The sequence below is a fragment of the Polypterus senegalus genome, chromosome 4 (assembly GCF_016835505.1).
Source record: "Polypterus senegalus isolate Bchr_013 chromosome 4, ASM1683550v1, whole genome shotgun sequence".
NCBI lineage: Eukaryota > Metazoa > Chordata > Cladistia > Polypteriformes > Polypteridae > Polypterus > Polypterus senegalus.
Window position 1 is genome coordinate 251155161 of NC_053157.1, and position 11975 is coordinate 251167135.

The 11975-nt window shown below is 39.9% G+C and overlaps 1 protein-coding gene across 1 annotated transcript; it reads left to right on the forward strand.

Annotated features, from left to right (window-relative positions):
* Window positions 1-2313: 2313 nt before the first annotated feature.
* On the forward strand, window positions 2314-8294 carry LOC120528487 (zinc finger protein 665-like). Its single transcript, XM_039752665.1, has 2 exons — window positions 2314-2816; window positions 6765-8294. The coding sequence occupies exons 1-2, from the start codon at window positions 2402-2404 to the stop codon at window positions 7397-7399; spliced, it is 1050 nt and encodes a 349-aa protein (XP_039608599.1). The 5' UTR covers window positions 2314-2401; the 3' UTR covers window positions 7400-8294.
* Window positions 8295-11975: the final 3681 nt, after the last annotated feature.

Below are 11975 nucleotides of genomic sequence, written 5' to 3' on the forward strand. Positions count from 1 at the left end.
CGTCATCTGCAAACTTTATTAAAGTGGCTTCGCACAATGTAACTTTACAGGGTGTAGTTCAGATTTCATTTCCAGCAGTTTGTCTCATAATGAGTCCTATTAGAAATAATTTAAATTATTTTTTGTTGTATTTACTTATCATTAAAGATGCTTGTGCCATTTCACTGTAACAGGGAGACTTTAATTTGTTTAATGGGAAATAAAAAATACAAACATTACACAAGCTATTGCTGCCGGAGGGATACAGTAAAATCTACAGCTGGCATGGCATTACGAGTACAGTTTTGTGACATTTGAAACGGTGTTGTTTAATTTAATATCTTTTATCCTTTGCAACAACTTTCATTACTTATTTGTACTTTTATTCGTACTAGAGATGTTCGTGTTAAATGAAGAACAGGACTCAAGCCAGGGTAGTGGTGAGCCCATCAGGGCTGTTTTCATCCGACGATATGAAGCCATAAAAATAAAAAAATGTGAAAGCTGCAGAGCTCAGCAGAGCCGCGACTCGACTATTATGGGCTGGAGCTCAACTGTCTGTCGTCATTGTTTAAAGTGGCAGTGCCACCTCAGAGACCTTGGCGAGCAGATTCTGATGCCCATGTTGGTGAATCCCTGTTGAGCCCACTCCTATCTTGCCCCTCACACCCTTGTGCCACTAGGTGGTCTTTAGTTACGATTCCTGCTGAAGTCTCTTTATGGGCATATCCATCTTGTCGTTTTCCACCTCCTCAGATGCTCCATTTCTTTCCCAGCTGCTTATCTCTTCCTGCTTTGCTGACTCAGCTGATATCTCCGTGATTTCCACACACAAGTCCCATAGTTGTAGTTCATTAGTTTCTGGTTCATCTTGCAGATTATCCACACTTGATGTGTCAACAGACCTTCTGTGTCAGCAGTGCTGTCAGGATCAGTAAACTCTAAATTATACCAAGTTCTGCTTTGCCAGCCCAATCTAATTCTTTATCTGTATGCCACCATCTCTGTCCACATATCTCACAGTTTGCCCCTTTTTTAGACAAACACAATGACTCCATCTTAACCTGTGAGTTTGCTCAACTTCAACATTGACATCTTCTGCTGGGACTGAAGAGTTTAGAGTCTCCTTCTCATCTCCAGTGTCTTCATTATCTGATGTAGTGTTAGATAAATCTCTCTCTCCATCTCTCTCACTGCTGGTGGTCTGTCGATTGTCACCTTTACCATTGACTTTATGTAGTCTAGAATGGTGGGCCCTTCCAAGAGCACCTCCACATCTGACACATTTCACAACTCCATCCTGTCCAATGACGTCTGCAGGTCCCTTCCATTCTGCACAGTCCACTTTTTTGTCGTCCACTTTGTCTCCGATTTATCATTTTCTGAATTAACCTGTCTCTGGAGTGCTCTCCGTATTCGCTCTGAACACTCGGCTTCAGTAAATGCTCTTCTTGGAGTGTGCAGCGCTGGAATATGTGCTCCACTCACACACTCCTAGTGGTGCCTTCTAGGGCGGGTGGTCTGTCCACAAGAACACAAGGAAGATTTGGATTTCAGCTAAACACCGTCTGATATGAGCTGTACAAATAAATATTGTGCATGGTATTCTTTACCAGTAGTGCCCCGTGGCGCTAATCTGGCACTAACCAGTCACATCCAGTATTCTTTATCACTTTCTGTATAATTTCTGTGAGTGTCTGATTGTGTCTCTCAGGTCGTCCATTACCCAGGGACTGTATGCAGCGGTGATCTTTGTTTCAATGTTAAATTCTCTGCCATCTCTCTGATTCCCCACCATTATCACTAAGTAGTTTCTGAGGAGCTCCAAGTACTCTTATCTGAGAACGAATGAATGAATTGTCACAATTTCTGATGGTCTCTTTGTCTTTACAACACTTCCTGAACTGAAACGTGTGAATGTGTCAGTGATGTGAAGACGCTGTACTCCTGTTTGACGTTCATGTCAGTCTGTAGCCAACAAAGCCCTAAATATGACGGCTTTAATAGACCTGCCATTGATGTGTCCACACATGATGTTGCTGTGTAGCTAAAGTGTTGTCATATCTACATGGTGGCACTGAAATGTATGCACATCCTCTTTAATGAAGGTCTGCAGTGCACTTTGATCACATCTGAATTGTTTGATTTGGAATTTTAAACTGTGAGGTAGAGGAGAAAATCGAGAGAAATGTGTCTTTGACCCAAACCTCATGGAGGGCATTGTGACCCTGAAGTGTGCTCATTATTTTTACTGACTTTATGAAGTTAATCCTTCTACTTTTATTTTCACAGGGCTTTCCCATTTCACATGGCCATACACTGAGGTGTCTAATGGCCTCCAGCTCAGGGCTGTCCATGTGAGAAGTGAATCTGAGAAGAGAAGGGCAGACACTTAAAGAGAGAGAAGAGATTCCCACAGAGCATGGCCGCTGCCAAAGAAGATGGTGTGGATGAAAGAACGATGGACATTAAAGAAGAGGACTGTGAGCGGCTCACACCAGAGGATGTGTGTGTGAAGCTGGAGGATCACGAAGAAAGAATTTCAGTTTTTAAAGAGGAGGAGGAGTGCAAGGGGGTGACTGCTGCCATTAAAGCTGAGGATTTGAATGATTTCTCAGTTGGTCTTGAACTTCAAAAGTATGAAACTAAGGATATTTTCAAGCAAGATGCCTGTGAAGAATCTCCATCCAGTTTACAGCCCTGGTCCACTAATACGGGACGACTGGCTACACAGGAGAATTCTGTAGAGCTGAAATCAGAGTTATCAGAGTCTGAAGAGAAAATCACTGAGGGAAATGGGAGAGAAGGAGAAGAGTCACCTGGGAATGTTGGAATAAGTGAGTAATGAGATTAAATATGAAAAAAAGAGAGCGTTTATAAATTCTAACGGTGGGTGCTATGATGTTTTTAGGAGATTGAAATAAAGTAGAAAACACGGGTAATTGAACTTGGATAAAGACCACCTGCTCAGGTGCATGATAACAAACAATAGGTTACCTGATAAATGATAAATTAGAAAAACTTGGGTGAATAAGGAAAAATCTAAAGTGTTCAGTGCATTACTTGAACATCATGAGGCTTTGACTGAAGCTGTGACGTATGTTAGGCCAACAGCACATTACATTCAATGAGAATATCAAAAGTCGTATTTTGTTAAAGACGTGTATATTTCTTAAGTTGTGTGGCAGTTAAGGTAGAAATGTCCTCAAAAAGAATGAAATAAGTAAGATTCCTCACCCATGTACACTAAATAAGAGTGAATTTGCTCAAGCCATTGCACACCTAATATGTTCCTCATCTTTCTAATGGTAATCTCATGCACTTTGACATTAACAGTGACAAGAGCTACCTGTACGAGCCATGATGGCATTCAGGGGGTCTCAGTGTCTTCTTTCAGCATCTTGTGTTCTGCTCTCAGCCTGAACTCGCTGGGCAGCATGGTCTGGACAAGTTGGCAGTGGTGTGAAATCTTCATGTGGAGTTATTCTTGGGCCCTTCCGTCTCCCACAGTCGCATCGGGTCAATTTGGAGTCACCACTCCACTTCACCTACATGTTCTTGTGGATGAGGGGAAGAACCAGAATAACCAGAAACGCCATTCAGAGCCCCTGTGTAGAACAACTGTGGGCAGGATTTGACCCCAGGACACCTGAACAATAAAGCAGCTGTGCTGAACACTGTACCCCCTAACACAAGCGGATATATTTGTATAATTATTTTTAGTCCAGATTGAGGATGTAACTATAATCACATACATTACAATTAAGAAGAGAAACCCCAAATAACAGCATATTATTGGGTAGGAAGGCTATCATCAGAGTCTTTAGACCTGATATTGATCACCCATTCCATTACATTACAATCTGCTGATCTCAATCATAACAGTGCTTTTCTTTTTTTTTATTAAATAAATGTTTAGCCATGCATAAACTTCACATTCTATAATAAAGTGCTACTGCATACAGCATACACAAAGAATACTTACCCATAATGAATACATAATACAACAAAAACAAGCTGAACAAAATAAAAGGCATGTCTTAATGATACTCCATATTTCTAATCAAATTAAATGTTCAATTAGATATTTGTTGCCATCTACTATGAAAAGAAGAAAACGAGACAGTCTTGGTGAACACTTTGTCACAAGCCATCTACTAAAGCAGATGGCCTGCTAGTAGTTTGGGACCGAACAGGACTGAGGGAGTAACAAGAGAGGCTCAAGAGAGGCAGATGTTCAAAACAGAAGGTAATTTATTTATACCACGATGGAATAAAAAAAAAAAATAAGTTGTTGAAAGAAAAAAGAACAAAAAAAAAAATTAACAAAAATGTATAAATAATCCAGTGATAAGACACAATCAAATTATAAAGAAAAAAAAAACAAAAAATAGAAATTGGGAAACACCAAGGCTCTTACCCTAATATAATCAATTCTCGTTCATGAAAAGTCCAGGGCAGCCTTAAAATAATACCAAAAACTAGACTCTGTTTCAGTCCAGGTCACCAGTACAACTCCTCCAAAAAAAAAATCTCAGGAGTCGTTTTTTTTTGGTCCTCAGGAGCTTAACCCAATCCTTTACAGCAACCAACAGCTCAGTCACTAGGCACCTCTTAGGCTGGCGTCCTTCGCACTACCTACTTTTTCTCCCTTTTCTTTTTTTTTCTCCACTTCTTGCAGCCACAACAGTATTTAAAGCCTTTTCCATTGCCAGGATCAGCTTACCTAATCATAGGAAGGAACCATTTAAGTCCTGACAGGGAAAATCGTACACTGCTAGTACAAATCAAAAATAGCCGACAACAACATCTACATAATAAAACAATAAACAACAAAACACCACATTTATACCTAACCTCGAGGTTACTAATAAACAAACTTAGAGATTACGATACATGTACACTACTAACGCAACTTGGACTCCCCCTATAGCTGTCGTTTGATCTTCCCAGACACCTGTGACTGCATTTAGCGTCTGTGCCCTTGTTAAACGGGGAAAAAAAACCCGATCGATTACGCGCAACACTCGCAGTAGAACCATATGGTAAAACATCTAGAAAATAAACTAAACCGGAGGGTAAGCCCAAAAATCCTAAATGAAAAAGAAAAAAAAAAATCTTTCCCCCGTGGTAAACGTGCTGATATATTGTTCACACTTAAAACTTTGATAGTCCTGCCCCATATCCATTTAATCCACCAGGTATCAGCATTACAGTGAGGCTATAGCGTCACACACTTCAGGTTCTCATCTAAGAATATTAGCATCTCTGCATGTTCTGAGGACAGTCTGGTCCTCCTGTAATCCATGACGTGTGCTGCCGTACTGAACAGACCCTCGATTTCCGCACTCGTATAAGGAGGGCACAGGTAGGACGACAACTTTTATTGGTCCTCCAAAAAGCCAGTGGCCCAGCATCTCTTGGGGTATGAGGTTCACAGAGATAAAGATTCACTTCTGATGCTGTTGAAATATCGTTTTTATCTTTATTGACAATTTCTTCATGCATTCTGCAGTTCTGTTGGCGGGGAGTTTCTTTGGATCTCTTGGCTGTCGTCTATCACTCCGAGTGCATCTGTCTGCTCGAGACACCGGCACTAAGCAGTTTATGCATTTGAGATTTGCAATCCTCTGTGAAATATGTGTCCTTCTACCATTGTTTAATTTGGGGAAAAAAATCATTATGATTATAATATCTGTTACAGAATTCATAACTGTTTAGTGACAATTCACACTCAATGCTTATTATGCATAATTAGTATTTTATTTAGGTCTAAAAACTAGGCTCATACCATTCTACCCAGCAAGCCAATAAGAGGGCTTGCTGGGTAGAATTTCGCACTAATCTTCATCCACTTGATAACGATTTATATTTATGTACCAGCTTGGTAAAACTCTGCATCCCTTTCCTCCCATCTACCTACACATTCACTGAAAGGCTAATCAATGGAATTTTATTTAAAACATCTCATGGCTGGTTAATTAGTTATACAAATAAATCAGTCAACAAACACTCACTGGCAGATGGAATCATAGATCTAAATGATCTAGAAGGTGACAGCTTCCAGAACTGAAAGAGGCTGGTTGTCCAGGCTTACCATTTCCACTGTTTTTGCTGTCACAGTAAGTCTTTGGTGTTCTTGCTGTTAGTATTCTAAGGTTGAGTTTTCTAAGTGATGCCATTTTTGGAGCCGAGTGAGAGTAGGCGACTGAGCTAGACTAAGCTTTTTATGTCTTGTATGATGGCAATAAAACTGTTAGACTGGTAAGGACATGGTTTTGTATTTTAGTAATGTTGGAACTTTGTCTTGCATGCCTTTATCATTCAAGATCAGATCAGCTAATTTGCTGATCCTCGGTCAAGTCATTAGGAGTGAAAATTGGCTGATTTTGATTTGTGATCGATTGATCAGATCATTCCTGTCTTTCACATATGAGAGAAAGGAGGAGAAATTAAACAGGCATGCAGCAGAACATATAAAGACCCCACACAGAGTGTCCAGACCATAAATGGCACCTCAGTGTTAAGAAGGAACGCCAACCAGTGTGCCACCACTTTACTTGTACTGTTTCATTTATTTTAAAAGGCTGGTAGTGGTTAGGAGTTTGGACATCAAATCCTGACGTTGCAGGTTCAAATTCAGCTATTCACGAGCAAGTCACGTGACTTGCCTGTCCACCAGTTGGAAAAACGAGAAATGTAACCAGTTCTGTCTCAAATTTTGTGAGTCGTCTTGGATAAAGGTGTCAGGGGAAAATATAGTTAAAATATTTGTGTTATTTCAGATTTACAGAAGAATGGCAGCTTCTCTCCACCTTTATTTGGTCAGCCGTCTCTTCAGTACAAAGAGAAAGATACGAAGAAATCAGCAAGAGGATCAGAGAACCTGACAGCAGCCTTTTTGCAGTGCAGTTCTCTCCCTGCTTCTGTTCTAACACAGACAGAAGCCATCAAAACTGATCGACAGCAAGGTGAGAAAAAAGTCCGGATTCACACTGGTAAAAATTGTTGCTTAGAATGTGGAAAACAATTCACACAGAAAGGTGATCTTAATAAGCATATGAGGATTCACACTGGAGAAAAACCATATTGTTGTCATGAATGTGGTAAGTCGTTCTCAACGAGAAGCGATCTTCATAGACACAGAAGAATCCACACAGCAGAAAAATCACATTGCTGTTCAGAATGTGATAAGTCTTTCTCATGTATAAACTATCTTCAGAAGCACAGAAAAATCCACACAGGAGAAAAACCTCATTGTTGTCATGAATGTGGTAAGTCGTTCTCAAGGAGAAGCAGTCTTAAGAGACACAGAAGAATCCACACAGGAGAAAAACCTCATTGCTGTCAACAATGTGGTAAGTTGTTCTCATGCAAAGGCAATCTGCAGAAACACAGAAGAATTCACACAGCAGAATAACCTAATTTCTGTTCAGATGGCGCCAAACAATTTTCTGACAAATGCAGTTTTCAAAGGCCCACAGAAATTGACACTGGAGAGAAGCCATATTGTTGTTCTCAATGTGGAAAAAGGTTTTAAACATTAGCTCTTTTAAAGTAAACTCACAAACTCCGACTAAAGTGAAAATGCAGTATGTGTGTTCTGAATGTGTCAAATGTTTTACAAGCCCAAAAGGTCTTTATCCACATGCCAAAATCAATACTGAAGAAAAATATCATTGCTGTTCTGAATGTAAGAAACGATACTTAGATTTAAGCACACTTCTGTGCCACCTCAGCACTCATACTGGAGATAAAAACCTTATTGTTGTCCTGAATGTGATAAGCAGTTCTCACAACAAACCACCATAAAAAGTCACATCAGACGTCACGCCGGAGAGAAACCTCACATTTGCTTGGAATGTGACAAACAATTCTCACACCTTAATGCTCTGTATAAGCATACGAAAACTTATTGTAAAATAAGCCTTACAGTTGTACTGAATGTGGAATGCCATTCTCATATAACAATTCTTTTCACAATCATAAAATAATTCATTGTAATAAGAAACAAAGTTGTTCTGACGGCATAATAATTTACTCGACTTTCAACAAAAAAGTTAACAGTGGTATGTGTTTCATTTTCAAGGAACATCTGAGTACTGGGGTGTTTTCCTAATAAAGATTTTTAGTGAAGCAGTATTTAGCTGTATGAAATTAAATCAAATGTGAAAAACTGGCTATGCACAAATGTCGGTCCCCTTGTAACTTTGCTGACCTGAATGCCTGTCGCTGCTCAATTCTGATTACTTGCAACACCAAATTGGTTGGATTAGCTTGTTAAGCCTTGAACTTCATAGACCGGTGTGTCCAATCATGAGAAAAGGTATTTAAGGTGGTCAATTGCAAGTTGTGCTTCCCTTTGACTCTCCTCTGAAGAGCGACAGACAGCATGGGATCCTCAAAGCAACTCTCAAAAGATCTGAAAACAAAGATTGTTCAGTCTCCTGGTTTAGGGGAAGGATACAAAAAGCCATCTCAGAGGTTTAAACTGTCAGTTTCAACTGTTGAAAATCTAATGGATGATTTGAAGCAGGCTGTTCATGCTTGGCAGCCATCAAATTGAACTGAACTGGAGAGATTTTGTATGGAAGAATGGTCCAAAATACCTCCATCCAGAATCCAGGCAATCGTCAAAGGCTATAGGAGGACAGTGTCTAGAGGGTGTTGTATTTGCCAAAGAAGGCTCAACTAAGTATTGATGTAATATCTCTGTTGGCGTGCCCACATTTTTGCACCTGTCTAATTTTGTTATGATGCATATTTTCTGTTAATCCAATAAACTTAATGGTTTCCTAAGGCATGTCATATATTAAAAGGAAGTTGATACTTTGAAAGCTCATCCAATGATGAACACAAATCCGAAGAATTAAGAGGGGTTCCCAAACCTCCCCACACGACTGCACACACATACACATATGTATATATACAATCTTTGCAATTTATACTTATCTTATTTGAACTACTTTGGCTTTCATTTCTCTAATTACTGTACCTCCTAACAGTGACACTGTCATGAGAAAATTTCTTACATGCTTATATGAAAAAGTGCTTGATTACAAACCCGTTATGTGTTTAATTACTTTACTATGTTTCTTGTTACTCGATTCTGGAGCTTTTTCATATTCACACTTGTCTCCGATTCTGTGGCTTATCTTACTATCACTGAGAGATAACGGAGCTCTTGCAGTCACTCACTCACTCACTCCTTATTCAGGGATGGGGCAGTTTCAATATGTATACATATGTGCATGTGCCTGTTTTTTTATCTAGATGTTATTTAGTTTACTGGTGTTACCCTAAAGCCCTGCACTGGTACTTGCTTACACAAAGTTATGCTCTACTCACACCTATGCTACACATATACTCAAGCCTACATGCAAAGCTGCATTTACACCTGCTCAGTATCTGTGTTTAATCAGTTGTTACAGCTTCCTCACAAACTCCATAACCCCTATTCTATTCCTAACCTAACCTATTTAATATAAATATATAACTAAACTAGCCCTATTCTTACCTATACTTCCCTGAGCTTTCCCTGCACTAAATTTTATATATTGGTCTGTTTTTAGAAGATATATATTATTATATATATTTTTTGCTTCCCTCTCTATCTCTCACACTAGCACACTTACTCCACCTGCTGCCCGGTCCCAACTCCTTGACTTCACACTATGGCGAGCCAAGTGTGGCAACCACAGGAATTTCACCTACCAATGCAGACCCTTGTCTCTAATCCAAGGTGGTATCCGTAGGACTCCAACCTTGTCAGCCCCCTCACCCGTAAACTTTATGTTGGACGCGGCAAGAAGGGAGGACAAAGCCCAGTGTACCAGGGGCCTTGACCTGCTTCTAAACTGACTCGTTTCTTCGCACAACTCCTTGCAGCCTCCTGCTGGCTCAAGCACAGCAACTCCTTTGGCAGCCTCCTGCCCTTCTGTCCTAAACCTTGCACAAAGAGAATAACCCAAGTTAGAGATGAGAGCATACACAGACTTTTACTTCACAACCCGGCCCAAATACAGCCCACGGATAACTCGAGTTTCCGACTTTTCAGATTCACGGTCACACATTCACACTGTAACAGTAATTCCAGCTTTTCTTACTTCAGATCTGGCTGCCCTTCATCCCTCTCCACACTATTCAGTTTGTTATCTAGAAAAGCTTGTTTTGCAGCTTCTCCATTGAAGGGGCAGGATCTCCATGAAACTAACACAAACAATTTATAGCGAAATTTACTTACCCCTTTTAAGTGGCTACCATTTGTGTCCATTTCTCAGAGCCCCGTCCCAGCCTCTGGATCAGCTTCAGCCTTTTCTAGTCCCTTCGTGGTCGCCAATCTGTTGTGGAGAAATATTAGAAAAAACAAGCAGAGTCTTCAGAAAGGCAATCAGAATTTAAGACTTTATTGCACAGCATAGAAAAGAATTCCGGAGAATATAAAGGTTGTCTCAGTTCATGAAGTGAGCCCCGAGTGTCCAGAGCGCCCCAAATATATTCCAGTTCTTATCTCAAAATGCCTCCCTCCCAGACTAGGTTCCCAGCATCTACTGTATGGAGTTTCTCATGATGTTTCCCCCACTCAGCACCTTTCCCCATAACAATCGCCTGGTGTCCCAAACCTTCTCATAACAATATTGTTGCCCCTGGAGACCTCCCCATAACTGTCTTCTTTTCATAACAATATTTTTGCTGGCAGGATATATTTGCCATCTGGCGGAAAACATCACCAGATTACTCCTTCCTCTGTTTTTAAGGCCTAATCCTGGGCTGCTAAGGTCACTGGCCTTTCAGTTGTTAATCAACTCCCAACTTAACAATGAAGTTGAGGAACAATTAAATTGAGATGAGGGGGACCCATAGATAAAATCTTACTGGACTGGACTTCCTAATTAATAATTCAATAACTGATTACTTGTTGCACTAGCGTCCTATAAGGGTAACATAGTAAGCGGCTGTGCCAGTGAGCCGTAGCACACAGCTTCACTGATAAGAGCCAAGCTGCAAACAACTGTGACACAGTGCTTCATGCTTGAGAAAGAAAGAATGAAAAAGACAAACCTTTAAAAATTGCTTCTTTAATTTCACTCATATGTGCTACTATATCTTATTATCATTATCTATTATCACTAAGCTATATAAAGAAATATTGCAAATGCTGCTGTAAAATATATACATGCTTACTAATATAGAAGCCCATGAACGCAGGCAGCTGTACTGTTAAGTCGTGGCACACAGCTGCCCGGTGGTCTGACTGAGGCCAGGCTACTGCTTACGTCACGGCACATGTTCAGGAAAAAGACCCCTAGCTTTCAATAATCAACTCTGAAGTGCCTAAAGTGTTCAAAACTAACTAATATCATAATACATTGTGTTTAATTTTATTGCCTAAGCTATTAATGAACTCTAATGTTTCTCTTCTAAATGCCATTTAATTATTTATATACTTTATACGCTAGCTTAAGAACTTACCCTTCACTCACACAGGCAAAGGCCTTACATGCAGTTTGTTTAGTCTTAGATAAAGCTCGGCTCCTGCAATGTTCAATACAAAGTTTGCCTGCTTTCTTCCTCCGAGAGCTCATGATGACCTCGTCTCACAGTTCGACTCGCAGAAACTCAAAAACAAAGCAAGTAAGAAGGACAGGCAGACAGCAGGCCTCTCTAACAAAACTTTGAGGTAGAAATATTAATAACTGTAATGATTATAAGTAGTTAACTCACAATACCAGGGACTGAATTTTGTATTAATCATGCTGCAGAGAGCGATATGATTTATTACTTCTATATGATTTATTCTTCATTTATGTAGAAAAAGAATTAAGCTTATGCACAGAATAAGGGACTAACTTGCATTAACAGAACATCCTGTGATAATATAAACCGGTTGTGACTGTTTCTGAATTCTTGCTTAACACTTTAAGAAACATGTCACTTATGGATTAATAAATAAGGATCTATTAATTGTGGGACTTTCCCGGACACCACCAGTCGGC